This window comes from Numida meleagris, chromosome 2, assembly GCF_002078875.1.
Source record: "Numida meleagris isolate 19003 breed g44 Domestic line chromosome 2, NumMel1.0, whole genome shotgun sequence".
Classification (NCBI taxonomy): domain Eukaryota; kingdom Metazoa; phylum Chordata; class Aves; order Galliformes; family Numididae; genus Numida; species Numida meleagris.
This window is the reverse complement of record NC_034410.1, coordinates 46,350,159-46,370,428: the sequence shown is the minus strand read 5'-3', so window position 1 is coordinate 46,370,428 and position 20,270 is coordinate 46,350,159. Positions and strand designations below refer to the sequence as shown.

Below are 20,270 nucleotides of genomic sequence, written 5' to 3'. Positions count from 1 at the left end.
CAAGCTGATATCTCTTTCCTTGAGCAATATTAATGTTCCAACAATTAAGCAACTTGAAAGGCTGAACATTCTTTAGTACTTTAGGAGAGATGAAGTTCTTTGAAATGCAACAGTGGATGTTGCATAAACAAGGCTGGAAAACAATACCAGCAAACTTTTCACCCCATGAATGTGAGCTACATGAAGCAGCAAAACTACAAGAACAGATGAAAAACCTGACAAGTGAAATTAGGCAGCGAGCAGTTCACGAATAAACGAGTAAAGCCAAGCTGCAAGGCAAAAATGAATCTGTAAGAAAATTACCAGCTGTTCCCTGGCTGAATTTCCCAAACTGGTCACTGGTGAGCATATTTAACTGCATGAGGGACATGACAAAATGGTAATGGAGGCACATGCAAAAACGCAGCATGTGAAATACATCACCACAACATCTTTTACTAAAGCATGGAGGAGTGTGAAACCTCTGCATCTACTGGTGAAGTAAAAATAAATACATAAACATATATGTTATATATGTTATATATATATATATATTTACACATTGGGTTAAAATACTTTCAAGAGTTATTTTCGTCATTTCAGAAAAAAAAACAAAACACAAACTGATAAAATACTAGCAAGGACAAAATCTTGTTCTGGAGGTCAGAATGTTTAAGAGCAAATGTTAACTTACGTTTATGTTAATAAATGCTCCCCATTAATATTTGCTGCAAGTTAGTAAATTTATTAACTATAATTCGTATCTTGAAACATCACAAAGCTCTGAACACAAAGAAACAAGCGTGGAAAGGAGTTTCACCTCAGTTTGCTGTTGTATTAAGACTAGTTAAAACTATAAAATCATACTCAAAATAGATTGGAAGAGATTTCTTGAGGTCCTGTAGTCCTATTCCCTGTCAAGTATGGCTAAAGTCAAAGTCAGACGAGGCTGCCCAGGACTCTGTCTGTTTGCATTCTAAAAATTTCCAAGGACAGAGAAACCAAACACCTTATCTGTGCTTCTGACCCATAGCTGCAACAGTCTCACATTATTATCATTATTATTTTTGTACATCATTCAGATTCAGTTTCCCTTGCTGCAACTCAAGACTCGTCTCTTGTACTTCCCACTATTTAGATTTGAGGGAGTCTGGCTCTATCTTCTCTATAAGCCCCTTTATGCACAGGAAGGCAACAGCTAGTTAACCTACCCTCAGCCCTTGGCCCTATTTTCTCCCAGTTAAACCCAGTTCCCTCCATCGCCTGGCCATGCTCTGGCTAATACAGCACTGTATGACACAGTCCCCCATCACTACCAGGTCATGTTGCTAAATCCTGTTAAAAAGCCTGTGCTATGTTGAAGGTTATCAAAACCAGCGCTGAGGAGCATTGCTTATAACTGACTGCCACCTATTGCTATCTGATCCTGTTCAGTGGTATTTCAGTGCCATGTTTGAACCTCACATCTGACATCCTTGCTCACCTGATACACCCCATTTTCCAGTGACTGAAGTAATTACTCGTCATTGTACCCTACCTCACTGCCTCTGCAGAGTAAAGTACAACAGTAAGAGGACTTTTTGCTACGTTTTCTTTCCACAAAAGCTAGACATCTCAGGGAAAATATTAAGTATATAGTTCTTTAAGCAACAGAAGCCTATATGTCCCATTCAGATGAAAATTGCAGCATAAAATGCCTTTTTTTTTACTGTAATAATCCATACTCCAAATAGACTTTCTGAATGAATGTGTATTTTCTCTTTCTTTCTCTTCCTTCCTTCCTCCTTCCTTTCTTCCTACTTTCTCTTCCTTCTGTCCTTCTTTTCCATCTTTCTTTCCATCTTTCTTTCCATCTTTTTCTCTCTCTTCCTTCCTTCCTTCCTTCCTTCCTCCTTCCTTTCTTCCTACTTTACTTTCCCTCTTTCTCTATTTGTCTCTTTCTCTCTAATTTTTTCCAAGAAAATCCTTGATTCTGAAATGGTCAATATTTTGTTACATTTTCAAAATATTTCAGCTATTTTCTTCAAAACTGTATTTTTCTTTTCTCTGCCTGGGATGGAGTTAGTTTATTCACAGCAGTCTGTATGGCACTATGTTATATCTTAACAAACAAAACAGCGCTGATAATACTGCAGTGTTTTAGCTCATGTTGAGAGACAATCTTGCACTGTGCCAAGGCCTTCTGTGTTTTTCACCCTGAACCCTCATCAAGTGGGCATAGGGTGGACTAAAAGTTGGGGTGAGGAAGCCAGGACTAATGACCCAAAGTGACCGCAGGGATACTCCATGTTACACAACATGATGTTCAGCAATAAAACTGCAGAGGGAAGCATGTTTCCTAAGTAGCTGTTGCTACTTAGCGGGATACTGGCCTGCTGGTGCTGAGTGGTTTTGCATCACTTCTTTTTTTTTTCTTTCACATATTAAACTGTCTTTATCTTGATCCACAAGATTTACATATATATGTAAAAATGTATATATATATATTTCTTTTGCTCTTCTAGGTCTCTCTCCTCTCCTACTGTGGGAAGTGACTGCCTGACTGACTGGATGGAAATTCAGCAGCCAGCTGGGGACAACATACTACACTTCCAAATTAAGCTACATTTTTAAACAAGGCATTAAAATAGCATTAAATTCTTTAAATCAGTGCTTTGGATTGCACTAAGTCCAAAGAACTTTAGTTTAGAAAATTAAATTGGATTTTAATACAATAACACTTTTATTCAAGTTGTTCAATTTGAGCATATCAAGCAAAAAAAAAAATCAAAAATCTCCAACAGGAAAAATATGTTATATATTTGTAGTTTAATCAGGTGGATTTTCAAGTATCAGAAGGATTTAACAGGAAACTTTGAAGCCAATAAATTTTCAGCCTTTTGCAGATAACAACTGATTAATACTGACTAACAAAGCTTTGAAAGTCATGCCTAAGCCACCCCTCCTGAAAAAGCAAAACAACAAAAGAAAACAAAAAAAAAACAAAGCAAAACAGAGCAAACATCCAAACAACAGCAGCAAAATAGCAGCAAGATCATTAATTGCCTCTTCCACTGTCCTTTGAAATGATGACTGAATCCCTGGATTTACTTCTGAGACTTTACATCTTCTGATTGCCAAAGAACATAACTTCGAATTTTTAGATAAATTAGGCCTCCAGCTTTACAGATGAATATAACATTTTTAAAGACACAGTCATTTCTACCACAATTACTTCAGCTATTCTGTACATTGAAGATGTACAGAAATGCATTATCTACAGAATTGTACATAAATCTATGTACCTCTGAAACCTGTAGATAAACTCCATCCCCAATTTTCACCTGCGTTTTACATCAATTAGTCACAATTAAGACATTTTATTCTCTCTCAGACATGAGAAAAATAAATTCCTCAATAGTTCAGGATTTACTTAGGGGAAAAACAGGACCTCTTGGAAGGAAAGTCTTCTTCATGCAATTATTTCTCAGAGCAAGGGAGTGGCTGCTGAAGGCTTCTTATATGTGCTTGGAGGTGAAGGAATATGATCATTGGACCATGGGAAGCTGTCCTGCGTTAGCAGCTTGTGCAAGTGTGTGTGGTGGCAGTCATCCTGAAAGTAAAATTCTTTGAGAAACAAACCTTGGGGTAACATGGGTCAGTAATGACTGTGGGGAGCAGCCACCAGCCCCATCACGCTTGGAAGGCAGCCTACATAATGCCAAGGTTTTGTAATGTGCAAAGGAGAGAGTTCTATTGAGAAAGAACTCGTAGTCGCAGCGCGGAGAAACTCTTGTGCTGGTTTTTGGCTTCTATTTATCTCAGATAAATACTTATACTGGAAATAAAAGTGTTGTGATTTATAAAACCTGAGCTGGTTTCAGCAGTACAGTCATTACGTTTTCTCACTTTTATTTAAGATCAAGGACTTCAGGCTCTTTCAATAATTTCATGGTTCAAATGACTGCATTCCCTTCAGAAAGCTTTGTACCCTCTGAGATCCTGGAGGTTGAAAAGCCAACTGACAACAGCGTCACTGTGCAATAGGAGATTATCTAGGCAGGCTTGCAAGGATCTTAGTAGCCCACTGGCTATGATTTAAGAACCACAAGCTTTTCCTTTTAATTCTTGCCAGAACAAGCATTTGCTCGGTAGATGAAAAAGTACTACCATGGAAAGCCTTTTCAGACTCGTAGCAATCTAATATGAGTGCTGTCAAATCCTGTCTCCTGCTATACGTGGATATAAAAGAGGGAAAGTTCTCATTTCCGCTCACTTGCTTGAGCACTGGAAATACCACTGTTCTTAGACATGCTATTAAACTTTATTTTGATTTACTTTCTTTTTTAAAATTCTTTTATCATCTGTCTTGTCCAATGTTAAGAACTTTTCTACCCTCATTCCTCTATCTTATACCTGCAGCTGAGTATTCCCATCCATTTCTAAACATCTTGTGTCTTTGATCTCTCCTTTTGGGCTCAGGAACCACAGTACATCTAGCAGTCTGCTCTCCAGAGAACAGACCTCAGTCTTCCCCTCTACTCTTCAGGAATGTAGCATATCACTAGCAAGTGTTTTATTTGCTGTAGATTTTATGGATTCAACACTCTTCCTGGACCAAGGGATGTTCACCTATCAACTTTCTGGATGAGCTAAAACAGATTACTAAAGTAGGACAACACATGGATCTGAGGTATTTGGTCTAGACTCCCTTGCTCCGTTCTTCAAATCAATTAGCAACTGATGCCTTTAATCATTCAAGTGTTGAGACTGTGACATTTTGTATTCATTTGACTTTCAGTCATTCAAAAAATGACAGTTGAGTACAAGACCATGTAAAGTAACCTCATGTTGCGTGTGCAAAAAAAAGGAAAAAAAGACCAGTGTTTTTTGCACTAACAAAGGCTTCCCCTATACTTCACATCTAGGAACTGCTAGTGGTTGAAAGAAAAGTAATTAAGTTAATTACTCAATCACTTGAACATTCCCTTCCATCCCATTTCCTTTTTCTACAATCTGTTTTTGTCACCATGGAAAGATAGGTCCAGCAGGACTCTGCTAAATGATTCACTTGGAACCTATCATATATTTCATTCTCATAGAGTTAGCTTAAAGTACGTTAATTAGCTGCATGGCCCAGCTATGCTTGAGGGTGAAAATGTTCGTACAATTACAGTAATTTCTCAGATCCTTGAACCGAGAAAACAATGAAACAGTGAAAGCTACTGAATCCATTGATGTGGACAGTTTGATGATTATTGAGATCATGATCATTTCAGTAAAAGAGGATTTTGATCTGTTGTCTATATTCTGTTTACAATGTGGTGAGAGTATGGGATATAAACAGGCATATGGCATGGTATTCATTTTAACTTGTTCCTGCAAACACCATGGGTAATGGAACTTTCCCAATTAATATAAAAACAACAGAAATGACATTGTTTTTTCATTTTTCCAAATGCTGACTGTGGCTGAATTATTTAAGTACCATATAAAAAGAAATTTTAATACATAATCTAATATAGTGAACAAAGAGCCTTTCTGCTTTGGGATAAGCTCTCCAGTAATGATTCCTCACATTTTCCTCACATTTCACTAAACAGCAATCCCAGGTAAGACCTATATATACATACAGTCTTCTTGTCTGCTTTGCTGATTTTAATCTGTTTCCTCTTAAATGCCATTTTTTGTTTTCTGTGAAAGGAATAGCTTGCTATAAGGAAGCTACAGTCACTTCATTATCACAGCATTAGAAGTAGCAGAAGTGCTGGCCTGCATGTATGTCAGAGCAGCTAAGGTATTCACTGCTGTCGTTTAAGAGGTCTGCAACTTCTTCCTGAGAGGATGAAAAACTGGTTGCTTTGGACTAAAAAAAAGCATGAAGACTATAAAGAGACCTCAAAAGAGATGCAATTTGCTTGGTAACTTTGACAGTCTTTTATTAAACAACCAAATTTCTAGATCTGATTGTGCCAGTGAGATTTATTATTGGAATATAAAAGGACAGCTCTGACCTGAGGAATGTCTGCTGGAACTACTGCTCTTCCCAGGGTAATGAGCCAATCAGCTCAAACACTCATTGCTGTTTGTTACTGGCATACCTCTGAAGAAGTCAACAGAAATTTTTCCAGGGCAAGGCAAAGAGGAGGAATACTTTAAATACATAGCGAGCATCTCCTTTTAAATCCCTTCAGATTATTCCTACCTGCACAATGCTGTGTTTCCTAAACCGCTTCCATCACTGAATTACAGAACTGTTTTTTAATCTTTTCACACAGAGTGGCCATGCTGCGTACAAGGCACTCTAATGATGAAGAAGTCAGTTTTTGTAAACACAGGACTTAGTCCATTGCACAGATAGCCTCAGCTTTGGAAGTTCCTCTGCTTGTGGATTTTCCCAGTTGTAGGTTTTCTATACCTTGTCCCTTTCCTTCCTTCCAAGATATTGAAGGAAGCAGCTTCTGCGGTGGAAGTCACTGGCTGAAATACGCAGATTTCTCTGGGATTCCTTTGAAATCCTATAGGTAATTAAATAGGACAAAAAGTACACATTTTTTATTTTCAGAGTTCTAGTCCCTATCTTCTAGAGCTCTCCCTGTGGATCCATCCAGAACATAAGAACTCATCTTTCTTCCAGAAAAATAGGAAACTTCCCTCAGAAAAGATAAGGCTTATTTTTGTGGGAGGCAATCACAAATACCAAACTGCAAGATCTATGACAGTTTAAAATCAGTGGGAATTTGGAAAAACAACCCAATACTGAATAAAACAAGTGCAAAACTGACAGCATAACCTGCCTTAAAAAGCACCTCTTTGTTTTGAGCACTGCCCATGCTTTCTGTAATACTTTGAAAACTACTGTATGTGCAGTGAGGATCTCTGATTTCTGGAATGAGTCAACTGGTTTATGTTTTGTTTCTGTTTGCCTCTGTGTCAAGAAAATTGCAGAAATTTAACCGCTGTAGAGGCCTTGGGAATTCTGCATGTTGGTAGCTGAAGTCACTATTGTGACTGTATGACTGTATTTATCAAGTAGAAGAACGTGAGAAACAGCGTACAGCAGTATTGAGTGTGGCTATCAAAAAGCAGACTTCTGAGAAAGAGCGTAGGACACTAAATGGCAGAAATTAATTGTAATGAGGAGGATTAGTGGCAGCATGTTCAAACAGAAAGGAAAGAAGTTTAGGCCAGGGAAAGGTTATGCTGTCAGTGCCAGAGCCCTCCTCACATGTGGCTCTTCACAACTGTTTCCTTGAAAGGTGCTTTAATGCTAGCATGATCAATTTTCTAGAATAACACAAAGCGGAGAAAACTTTAATTGTCTTTACAAGCACTGAGAACAGCCAGACCAAACAATAGGACATGACTATTTCATAAATCTTCTATATTACTACTATACTGGTATATACCACTCAGGACAATAATGACCACAAGTTTCTCAGCTTGTAATAATAAATATTATCTCCATACTCCAAACTGAAGAAGCATGTTTTGTTTCAGAAAGCAAGATGTAACCTGCCTCTGATATACCTTGTCAAATTCCTCTATAGAACTCCATGATATACTTTGTCTTGTTATGTAAAGCATAATAGTATTTTTGGAGCATATTAAATAGTTATGACTACGGCAACTGTTTTATTATTATTTCTAGTGAACAGAGAAGACGGATAGTCTCTTCCATCATGACAAAGCCTGAGAGACTTCTCCAGAAATCTGCAACAAAATAAATAGAGGATTAGCCTAAGAATCTGAAATCTGATTTTTTTTCTTATCAGTTACTGACTGAAATTATACGTTTCTTCATGAAGCATGAGTGGGTGGGATTTGCAATTTAAAGCAACTATCCTAAAACATAGGAGTGTGGTTTGCTCATTTTCCAGTACCTGTGACTCATTTCTGATGGATTGGGAGTGGGACAGCAAGAACCACTTGCAGTCATAGAAAAAGAGGTAAGTTGGAACGCAACACAATCATTCCTTGTCCTTCTGATGTTATGATTGGCATGTATGGAGCTAAGTTTCCATAACAAACTAGCTATAGAATATTTAGTATTAACAAACAGCTGAAATTATATAATTATGACACTAAGTTGGAAGTAGCTAAAATTGAAAATCATCCAGTAAAACAAGGTAGCATAGCTTTATGGTAGATCCTATACAGAGAGGAGCTCTTGAGCTCATATGTGAAACTACAGTTGCTGTTATAATGACCAGTAAACACGTTTTCTCATTCAGTGGTACTGAATGTAGAGGCAATCCTACAGAAATGCAATAAAATCAAATACAGAGAATTCTATTGCTTAGAGGAACTCATCCAGTCTCTGAACATTCAGTAAGTCTTGTTCCTTTTCCCCCAACTGTCACTTCTTCTAATTTTCTCAATAATTTAAAACTCACCTTTCCTCTTTGTCTTCTCTGTTTCCTTGATTCTGGAGCCAGACATGACCAGTTCTTTCCCTCCTTAAATTCTATTTGTGATACTAGTCTTGACCTGGATCTCTGACATGTATACATGCACTTCTCTTTCAGTCTTAATTCTCCCCAGTGGCAAACTATGCTTTAACGAAAGAAGCAAAAGTAAGATCTTAATGTTCATTGATGCAGGCTGAGGTGACTCAATTTCCTTTTGTACCCTAATGAGAATCTGACAAAAAATGTAAGACCTAGTTTTACTGAGCGCGTTATATTTCTTTTCCTTTTTTCTAAGCAGAACATGAAGATAAAAGTTTAACGCACTGAACAGTTTCAGCATACTATTCTATGATTCTATAAAGGAACTGGAGCTGGGGAAGAGGAGGCTGAGGGGAGACCTTATTGCTCTCTTCAAACACCTGAAAGGTGATTGCAGTGAAAGTGGGGTTGGTCTCTTCTCACTGGTGACAGGACAAGGGGAAATGGCCTCAAGTTGCACCAGGGGAGGTTGAGGATGGATATCAGGAAAAACTTCTTACAGAAAGGGTTGTTAAGCACTGGAACAGACTCGCCAGGGAGGTGGTTGAGTCACCATCCCTAAACATGTTTACAAACCATTTGGATGTGGTGCTCAGGGACACGATTTAGTGGTGGGTTGTTAGAGTAGTATGGTTAGGTTGCAGTTGGACTTTATGATCTTGAAGGTCTTTTCCAACCTGAGCAATTCTATGATTCTATATAAGGAACACTTTAAGGACATAGCAACTCAGATGTGAAACATCAATTCGGAAGTTCAGTTTCCGGCCCCCAGCTGTTTTGATGTCAGCCAAAGGTGCTCCTCTCAAGGAAAAAAGAGAATTATCTATTAAAAAAAAAGTGTAGTTTTTGGAATTACTATACATCCAAAGAGCTCAGACTTGATTGGGTAAGGCGAGAGAGTATGCAACGCTCTTGATGTTGTAATTTGTTTTGGCTCTGCCTTGAGCACCTACTGTTACATAATTGTCATTTCAACAAATCAGTTTCTTCATGTCTCTACTTCAGTACCACTTAGCAATTCAATCTGTGGATTGCTCCAGACGCTGTCTGTAGACAGAGCACAAGGCTGCATGCATTTCCCTGCTTTATGCAGAGACTGTGAAGGCAGGTAGTTTCATGGGCACTTTAACCTGCCAAAAGCACTGGTGTCTGACACCCAGGCTGCTCCTTATTTCCCTATGTGTTTCTGCAGACCCAGCCAGTCATTTTGATGTCCAAACATTATTACTACTATGTCAGGAAGCAGCCTGTCCTTATGTGGTATTAAGAAGCTGGAACCATACCTGGTGAGTATCATTATTCACACAACTGTTTTCCATCCTCATTCTGTCTATTGGAGCAGTTACTCATTTCTCTTATCCCCAAGCCACAAATACATGCCGTCTCCAAAACAGGGGAGAATCTGAATCTCAGATTCAGAAATACAAGGGCTACGAATCCTTGTCTAAACAAGATGTTAACTTCTTTCTCAAAGCTTCCATAGTTTATCTTGAGGATGTCCTACAGACCAGTCTCTGTGTGCTCTTGCTCATGGTCAAAACTCTTTAAGTTTACCTCCCCGACTTTTAGTGCCCTTGCTTTTGTGTGTGTGTGTGTGTCTCTGCATTTATTTACTCTCTAGCCTGTTCTTCCTAATGACTGTACTTAATAATAGGAGAGAAGTGTCCCAAAGGGGACAGTCCACAGAAGATGACCATTTACAATTGCAGAAGTGATGCTAGTTCAGCCCTGCTGGAGTATTGGCTTTACATTACTATTCACAAGACCTTGTATATTATCCATTCTTGCTTGAGTACTGACAATTCTGACTGGGGTTTAGAAATTTAATTGAAAAAAAATCATGATGTATTTTGTTTTCTCTTTCATTTCTAATTAATAAACTGCTTTTTACAGTCTCTGGAAAATCCCTGACTCAATGCTTCCCTTTTTACCTCAGAGCCATGCTTTGGCTTGGGGTCAGCCTTCATGTAGTTCAGAATAACCTTCAAGAGTTGCTGGTCTCTGCCCATGTTTTTTAACAGCAGAAACTCTTAAGTTGCTTTATATATGTGACAGTTACTTTACTTGTGCTACTTGGCAGTGAGTAGCCACCCCTGTAATCTTGAAGACTAACTGTTCAAGTGGTGTCTTTTTTTTTTAAACGCTAAACATTTTGCTATTCCAGCACCTTTTGATTAACTATTAAATCTAAAATGAGTGCTGGATAAAATTCATTTATAATGAAAAATCCTCTACTCAGATGCATATTTCTTCACTTACTTGCTTAATGGCAAAATCCAGTACCTTGTAATAGTTGTACAGCTGAGGGAATCACTGCCCATCTTAAAACTGACCAAGCTGTAGACAGAAGCAGTCCTGCCACGTGACTCTGTCCTACATGTCCAAGCACAATGGCTATTTCCGACAGCTCAGCAACTTTCCAGCATCTTCTTCTGCATGAACAGAGTAACACTGGAAGCTGAACTTACTTGATTGCTATCTCTGCAAAGAAAAAAAACCAACTTCTTCCTTCCTGTATGTGGGCTGAGAAAACGTCAGAAAACCTTCAGCTGCTCTTGGGTGAATAGCAGCAACCAGGGCTCTTTTTTTTCACACTGATTATATGTGCAGTATGCTACGGGTGTATGAAATGGCAACAAAGGGAGGAGAAATCGCCAAACAAAGACATTACAAGGTAAAAATTAAGAATTTTATTTCTCGAAATAGTGTAAAAAAGCTAATATATTTCTGAGTAATATAAACTGTTGGTATCTGGGCTATAATTATTCTGTTTATTATAATTTAAAAAATGACTGTTCCTACTTAAAGCCAGTTTGAAATATTAACATGTAGCGGAATGTTCTTTTACACCACAAGCGGAAAGTCATCTTCATAAGCCTCGTAAAACTGTTCTTACAGCAAAGTCAACAGTGAAGCAAATTTCTCATGTCTATCTCAAGAATATTAGTGGGCATGAGAAATTTTAAGTTCTGTGGAATTCTTCTAAGAATATGCATTTTAAAAGAACAGAAGTTGTTTAGACCAGATTTGGACACAGCACTCCAATGGTCTTCTAAAGATGCTTTGACTGATGCTTCATAAATAAGAATTCTCTCTGAAAGTGTTCTTCAGTTACAATCAATTACTGGGAAAAGCATGACCCTAATAATGGAAATGAGCTTTGTAATCATTTCACAGATGAGTGCAACAGAATTAAGAACTGCCGATTAAAGCCATGTTATTGATTCTAAACGAAAGAGTAATCAGAGATTACCTCTCCCAGACACCATTTTTCAGCGGTTACTACATTCCTTTGATACCCTCTAAAAGGTGAGACCTCATTAGCAAAATATCCACATATTCTGCATGCTACACCCATATACTCTTGTGCAGATAGAAACCTGTGTGCAAGCCTTACATCTAAATATGAACATCAATGTATGTGGCTATGTTCAACAAGTGCCAATAGGTTTTTCTCCTTGAAAAAATAATAATAAAGAATCCTTAAATATTTTTGGCTTCTCTTTACTTTTCATAATAGAGCAGTGCAAGAGAAATTCTGTACCAAAGAGTCTTGGAAATGAAGCAAGAAGAAATAGACTTTTCATCTGCAAATCCTTATTTCCAGTGCACTCTACAAATCTAGAAACTGTTGCTGCCTTACACGTGCCCTGCAGTCATCCAGCAAAATGCTAAAAATATGGCCTTGGCGTCTTCATAAATTATGCATAAAGTGTATGTGCAGCCTCTTTACATTTCATTATTTTCCCCTCCTCCAATTTTAGATGCAAATTAAACCTGTGGAATTTTTGATTAGTCAGTGTCTTAATTACTTCAGAAGGCTGATAGAGGCAAATAATTGAAAAAATATCCTGTCATGCAGTTTACTGAATTTAAAACGCTTTCATTATTATAAACACTGTGTTTTAACACTAAGAGATGCAGCTTATTGCTGTCATATACAGCATGACAACTGTTTTAAGTTTATGCATACATAAGATAACGTTATTTCAAACACAGTTCACTTAAATATTACTTCATGAATCTGGGACATTTGTTAACAACAAAGTAAGGAACAAACAAAACATGTCTATTTTACTAATTCCCATTTTTCTTTTTCAGTAACCTTCAAAAGAGGTGCTAAGGAGGATGCACAACAGCAGCTTAATCCAGGAGAATCATTTTTCCAACAGGACAGCGCTGGACACCTCTGACAGGCTTCACTTTATTCTCATAATCCTGTACAGCATTGACCTAGTTGGGGGTACTCTTGGTGTCATTGTGATGACTCACCAGTTGTATCGAAGAAGATCCCAATCTGTGATGATTATCATCATCATCAACCTCCTGGTGCTACACACCTTTCTGCTACTCAGCATCCCCTTTCGCCTCAGCTATTACGTTTTACAGGAATGGAAATTTGGGGCATTCACTTGCAAGCTAGTAAGTGCCATTATCTACCTCCATATGTACACCAGCTTCACCTTTTATGTTGCTATCATCATAATACGCCTCTTCCAACTTGAGTTCAACAAGTGCTACACTTCAATTTGGGTGACTGCTGTCTGGATGCTAGGAGCGCTGGTGATTGCTCCTGTTTTTCTCTCTTACTATGGTACTTCAAAAACATACCCTTCCTCTCAATGCTTTCAGTTCCAGAAGGAGATGGAAGAGATGCCCATGGTGGTAGTAAACTACTGCTTGGTTGGAGTTCTGCTAGCAGTTTGTGGTTTGCTCACCATAATCCAGTTACCTGTGATGTGCAGACTGACTGTGAAATACTGGCCTGACATCAACTCCCATGTGGAATTCAGGGCTCAGGCAAAGAGTTTCTTCTTCACCTTGGTAACAATAGTGTGCTTTATGCCTCATCACATATTCAGAGTATATTACATCCAAAATTTCCACCTGGATAAAGACCATAAACTTCTCACGTACAATGAAATTTTCTTAGCTTTAACAACAATGTGCTGCTTGGATATGTTGTGCTTCATAGCAGGCATAGCCCACTGAACCAAGAACTAGCAAGGAATCCAACCAACAGTGTGTCAATACTGGCTCTTAGCAGAAATAAAACTGCATCAGGACTTTACTGGGCCAGGGAGACTGCTGAGTTTTCAGCATAACTACACAGGATTGTAGTAGTTTCTGGCTTTCACAGACTAGAAAGATACATCTTTCAGAAGCTACTGTTTTTCACCTTCTCCCTTGAAGACAGACAGAAGAGCCTTGCTTCAGACTCTGATCTAAATGTCATGCCGTGAATCTTCATTAAGATTTTCCTCAGCTGTCTCTCTCTAACCATTGCAGTACAACTATCTGACCCTTCATCTATTTTTCCTCAGCGCATCTCAATAACAAGCTATTGTGTCTAATAAATTGTCCACTGTGAAAATCTAACAACTTAGTTTGTAGCTGTGATACCAAAGGGAAGAGGAAAGAAAGAAATTTCTTTACAATATTTTTCCACAAGGGATTTTAGATAACAAGGACATAAACTGTATAAAAAAACACATTCAAGGCATGAAACAGGGCATGAACAAAAAGTTTTAGCAGAATATTTTAGAAGAAGCTTTTCTTCACCTCTATAAAGTGTATATTAAATAAAATGAAAGTATTTAGAATTCTAACAACTCAATCTTTACTTGCGTCATTTCAGAAATACAAGCAGCTTCCAGAATTATGGTACTTATGCCTCTAGAGTGAGCAAGAAATGAACAGGTCACAAGTTACAAAAAACTACTGTCTTAGGTTAATCTCCCACCAGGACCGATTCGGTGGCTGTTATTCCCTAAGTCCATCACAGCTACTACAGTTCCCTGCCTGTAACTGGAGCTAGAATTCAGGACTGGGGGCTTTGGTACTCCACTGAATGATCATCTGCTCTCTGACACGGGGAAATATTTTATCAGACTTCCAAAAACCTTTTATCAGAAAACATCTTTGATGTCTGGTCACTTTCATTTGCATGTTATTTATTATCAGGTGCCATATTTTTCCATTTATAGATGTAACAAAGCAAACCCAGAATAGACTGACTGAACTGTGTTTAATCAGTTCAACATATGTTCCTGCATGTGTATATAAACTTTTGATAGTGTATATTTTTTCCATTAGACTGATTATATTATTGTGACCTTAAAAAGTGGAATTAAACATTCAAGTCTTGCTCCTTCAGGAACTACATCCATCATGGAAATGGCTGTTTCTCTTCATTATGTGCAAGAGATTTTCATGCATGCTTGTTCTGTTCAGTGTAGAAGGTCTCTAACCCTTCTAAGGCCCCACTGTCATTTGCTGCATCATAACAGCCCAAGGCCAGATTTCTCCCATTCCAGATTCCCAGGACTCACCCAAGAGTATATTTCCTTCTTCATAGCACCATGAGCTGTCATAATTTGTACATTAGCAATCTTTTCTATAGAACTGTTATGATGCCTGGATTCAATCAGGTTGAAAGTTGATTTGAAAGGGTTAAAGAGCTACATCTATCAAGTAATGCTAGTAATGTCTCAGACTGGCATTTTTATTTTTTATTTTTAACAAAAGAGTACGGATTGACTCTGTCAATGCTGAAAAGATTTTTTACTTTTAATCGTTGCCATTAAAAACATTGTTTAAAATTCCCAGTGGTTCCAGGATCTTTTCTGCCTCTTTCAATAACAGGGGACTTTAAATAGGGGACTATTAGCAAGTCCCAAAGCCTTCTGAAAATCCCATATTTTCCTTTGTGATACCAGGTCCACTCCTGTTCTCAATATACAGTATTTTCAGTCCATGATTCTCAAAGAGAGCAGACAGAGGTACAATAAAATACTGCACAACATAGATACAATGCAAAAGGCCAGATTCTAAAAAGGATTCCCAAATCATGAGCTTTTTGAAATCCTTCTCTGGGTAGGATGCTCCTTAAGTACCTGATAAGAAACTCAAGGTATCTCAAGGTGAAAGACCTTAAACAAAGCTTTGGTACTTTAGAAGAATTTTGAAGAAAACTGGACTAGAGACAGGGCCTGCAGAACAGTTGTTTGTGTATCTGCCACCAGAAATGGTGGGTTTAAGCTGGATCTACTAAAGTCTTTAGGAAAACTGGCAAAGCCCTAGATTGTGCAATAAGTACCTTGTTTCCCCTTTCTGCTGACTGGACTCCTGTAACTAAGCAAAAAGATCTGTTGCTTGAAGAGGTAGCCCTTCTCACTGCCTTTTCTTGCTGATAATAAGTGTTTCCAGGCCAGCCTATCTGGCGAGGATTGGCGTCATATCATGTTGCTTGTATGCCTGATGGCACTGAAGTACAATGGTCAAGTACAACGTTGTGCAAGTATAGAAGAGGTAAAGAGGAATTACATGCACATGCTCAGCTATGGTAACATTCCATGTAACACCTACAAGATTTTCCTAGATTTTAGGGGCAATGGTGTAAGTGTTAAGTTCTGGTCAGACTGAAATTTCTACAAAACTAATCATTTATCTTTTCAGGTCCACAACTGAGAAGACCACAAGAATCCTATGCTCCATGTGCTGGTATAATGTTAATCACACTAAGCATTTCATAACGATATTTGATGAGTTAAATTGCTAATACATTCCTTCGTATAATGTCTGTATTCAGCCATTCTTCAAAATTAATGAAATCTTTTCAGTAGAGTAACTCCAAGGACAAATATTTTGTACAGTTATGAAATTAGCTGTGAAAGGTTTTACCTGAGCAAGGAAGCAAAGCAGAAGTAACTTCACTCAAACCAGCACAGAAGTGACAGGACTCTGAGTGTACCAACAGGCTCTTCAACCTCTCTCCATGGTCTCCTAGAGGTTTGGCTGCTTGTTCTGAAGGCCGAACGTGATACACAGACGCTCTCTAATGCTAGGTCAGATTGCTATTAACAGAATGGTGTGAGAAAGAGCTGTAAAATGCACCTTGTTAGGAGCCTCCCCACCTTGACATCATGGCCTATCCACCTTCAATTGGTGGCCGTGCCCTTGGCTTTTTGCTTGAGATTTTTTCCTGTTCTTGCCTGAGAAACTTTCTGAAACAATCCTGACCCACTGACACAATTTCCTGGCTTGATTCTGAAGCTGTATTATCACTTCATATTTGGCTAGCAATAGCTGGCCACCATCAGACCTGCTCTATTTGCCTTGCTTAGGTACTATGGGACCGCATGTTGCACTGGCCCTAGCTAGGACAAAATTAACATTGTTTCTAGCAGCCTGTTTGATGCTAATTTCTCGATTTGGGGCTAGAAGTGTTTTACTACAGCACACTAGTGTTTCAGCTTCTACTGGATAGTGCTTGCACAGCATTAAAACTTTCAATTTTTCCTCACTTCACACCCCAGTGAGTAGGCTAGGGCTAGGCAAGACACTGGGAGAGGACACAGATGGGATAGCTCTCCCAAACTTGCCAAAGTTATGTTCCATACCATATAACATCATATCCTGTCCACAGATAACACTCCCCTCTCTCTTGACCTTCACCAAGGATCTGTCCTATATTTTAACCTAACCCACTTTTTCCACGCTCGGCCACTTTGTCTCTTATCTCACTGACCAGGGCTCAACCAGGTAAGGTCAAACCACTCACTGATCTCAATATCGTTCTCTTAATTCAGAGAGTAATGGTTTGAGCACTGATACCAGTGTTGTTAGCTTTGAGACTCACATTGATGTGATAGAGATAGGCCATAGTCAATACCCAGTCAGCCCCTGAAGTCAGTACGCACTCTAAACACTGATTAAAATAGGAAGTTATTCTCTAGTAGAATAATCTGAGAAGTAAATTCTGAAAGGGCAATAGAACTGAGCTCAGACTGTAGGAGATTGTTCTTACTATGTAAGATGTAATGACATCCCCTGGAAAACAGTTAAAATTGTTGATTTGAATGCCGTTTATACAATCCAAGTAATTCTGGAGATAATTACACACATTAGTAATTGCCTTCATGTTAACTGAGTACGTAAAATTATAAACCATTTAGTCAGCCCATTCATTTTTAATGCTTTCATACGAACATTGGGAAAATCCCCAGACTTTCTAAAGGAAAGAATATCAAACTGCTAAATGCATCTTCTGATGTTGCTATTTGCATGGAATTGTCCTGAAGAATAACAGGTAAGCAAGACAAAACCAAAAGCCCACTTGTATACCTTGACTTCCAAAATTAGCTTGGTAATAGTAAGAATTCTCTTGCTCTGCCTACAGCTTTCTATCAAGAAGTAGTTTGTCAACAGGACTCTGGGTATATATTTTATTCTCCCAGAGGTTGCATTCCCTCTGATAAAGTGTGCTTAGAAAACACACACAGTAAATTATTTTCTCTGCTATAGTATATGTTAGAAGAACTGGTAGACCAACAGTCCAGGCACTTTTGAGAAATGAGAAGTTTGACTTCAATTAGTTTTACATCCACATCAGCCTTAGTTCCGCTGAACACTTAGAGCATAAATGCTGCCTTCTGTAGTAAGATTACTCTGGACATCTCAATGGAATGTAGAAAACAATAAAAATTCATTTACTACACATGCCCAAATGTTCACAAGCGTTTCTGGAACTCCCTCCTGTCACAGCTACAGAGCTGCTATGGCTGGCCTCTTGTAGCTAGCTCAGACATCCCCTTTTAAAAAGAGCTGAGGGGGATGTGAGCCCACTCACAGGCAAACTGCATAAGGGACGTATATTTTTGTGATTCTAATCTGCTAGTATCCAGCATGACAATATTAGATGAAAAAAGTCTCCATTACCTTCATGTGCATCTATTCCTTCTGCTTGCTTATACAGTAAGGGCATATTGATGATGCTGTCAGACAAGAATGGCCCTCACTGTAAACAAGCTGAAGGAACAGATACATTAGGAAGAAACACAGCCCTCCTCTTCCTTTATTTTTCTTCTCCACATGAGCATTAGTATTTTGAGCACTAACAGATTTCGGTGGAGAAAACAACATGATCAGGTAACGCTATTTGCCTCAGAAGCTGCCAAGATCATTCACAGCAGGATGCTCGTTACTGTTTACATTGCCCATTCTGCTGTCTGCAATAGATGAAGATCATTTCCTTTGCAATTTCACAAGTGCCTTGAATTTTCATTGTTTGAGACTGAATCCCTTCTCCTGGCTGTCCTGATACCCCATGTTTCAGAGTGACTCTCTGATATGAGGGAACTGGTCCCCAAACCAAGGATTTACTTACAGCAGGGTATTCTTGTTCAGAGCAGCAGTTTTCACAACCATGTATTTTTCCACTACAGCACATACATAGAGACCAACTACAGCCCCTGCCTTTTATCATGTATAATCCATCTTGGGGTCTCGGTGCCATGGCATTTTATAAAACATAAGCCAGGGAGCAGTGATCTGGCACACAGAGAACAACCACACATGAGTAAGTTTGTGAAAGGGGTTTTGTGTTGAAAATGACTTCTATTTATAAATGAACAGGTGAAAACTTTGCACAAATCTGAGAGGGCAGCATTTATAGCTATGATTGTTACACAAGGAATAGATATCAGACAGAACTAAATACACAGAAATACAAAAAAAGAATTAAGTAAAACAATAAAATACTCCCCTTCCTCCTCAAGGTACAAATGGCTATCAGAAAACAAAATTTCTTAATGTCTTTTTACTACATTATTTTCAGCTATTGGTTAATTGCTGTAATGAATATATAGTAAGGCATAACCTTCTGTTGTCATGCACAGAGCATTTGTACATCAATTGGCAATTCGATGAACCAGACTGACAAGGAAAGGGCAGGAGTCATAGCTAAAGAGGAAGGTGCTGGTGTTGTACCAGAAAGACCTGCATTGCAGAGGCCATATAATGTAACCACAAGTGTTTAACAGCAAAAATGCTATTTCTAAATTCAGTTGCTGATGATTGTAATTGCTCTAAGTGATCTATGCCCTGGCATTATCTTGATAGAACAAGAGGCAAGGTAAGGAGCTGCCAGCAAATTGCTTCACCTGTTCCTTAGCAGCAAAAAGGTTCCTTGTATTGAACAGAAGACAACAAAAACTCTTGAGAGTTCTGGGAAAGAAAAAGTCTGACACCACGAAATCAAGTGCCTTGAGCAGCTCTATTTCTGAATCTTAGATTCCATGGTTTCCATGTAGACTCTTGAAAGGATTCATATTTTGATTCATCTGGTATGCTGACAACCAGTCCCAAGAAATTCTCTCCAAAAGCATGTGAAGGCCTTACAAATCAATTCATTTCTCCATGAAATCAGCTCCTTGGTAGCTTTGTTTTTGTCCCTTGCATTTCTTGCTGTCTCTTACCCCTTTAGATACCTCCTAGCTTCTGACCCATTTGGGACTGAGATTCTATGCCAGCCTGCAGAGGCTCTCCTGCTTTAAGCATATGTTTTACTATAACTGATCATATACTTGTAAAATCATCGAGGTGCACATAGCATACAAGCCAGTTAATGTAGCTTGTGAAGCACCAGACTTACGAACAGCGGGAGATAGTTGGGCTCTCGCTGCTGTAATTTTCTCTCTGCTAAAGAAAGATGTGATGGCAGCTCTCAGTGCCCTGTCTTAGTATTAGTAAGAAACTATCTGCCTGATTTTAGATCTTGGCAAACAAACAAAGATGATGAATGTTTCAGAGGAAGGAAGGTTGCAGGAGACAAACTAGAAGACCCTTCCCTTGCATGCCAATTCTTTCATTATTTCTCTTGAACACTTGGTGAGGCTGATTTATGCTGCCCAAGACATTCTACTGTTGTGTAAAACACAATGTAGGTTCCATTACTCAGTGGCAATAAATGGCATCAATCCATCAAACAACAAGAAAATAAAGTCACTGCAATAAGTTACTCTTTATGTTCTATTAAAAAATACATGCTGCTTTCATATCATACTTTACTTGGCAGGACAG

At 38.5% G+C, this 20,270-nt stretch overlaps 1 protein-coding gene across 3 annotated transcripts; it reads left to right on the top strand.

Moving 5' to 3' along the window:
* On the top strand, positions 10,644-15,013 carry LOC110394614 (probable G-protein coupled receptor 141). 3 transcript variants are annotated; one of them, XR_002435743.1, is made up of 4 exons: positions 10,644-11,082; positions 11,586-11,717; positions 11,929-12,122; positions 12,510-15,013. XR_002435743.1 is itself a non-coding variant. In XM_021388565.1 (2 exons), exon 2 carries the CDS (start codon positions 12,537-12,539, stop codon positions 13,398-13,400), a length of 864 nt encoding a protein of 287 aa, XP_021244240.1. In that variant the 5' UTR covers positions 10,701-11,082; positions 12,510-12,536; the 3' UTR covers positions 13,401-15,013. The 3 variants fall into 3 exon arrangements, 1 of the variants encoding a protein (XP_021244240.1); XR_002435742.1 differs by lacking the exon at positions 11,929-12,122 and having other exon boundaries at positions 10,686-11,082; XM_021388565.1 differs by lacking the exons at positions 11,586-11,717; positions 11,929-12,122 and having other exon boundaries at positions 10,701-11,082.

Coding starts and splice junctions, on each gene's coding strand:
- LOC110394614 (XM_021388565.1), top strand. CDS start 12,537: ATGCACAACAGCAGCTTAATCCAGGAGAATCATTTTTCCAACAGGACA.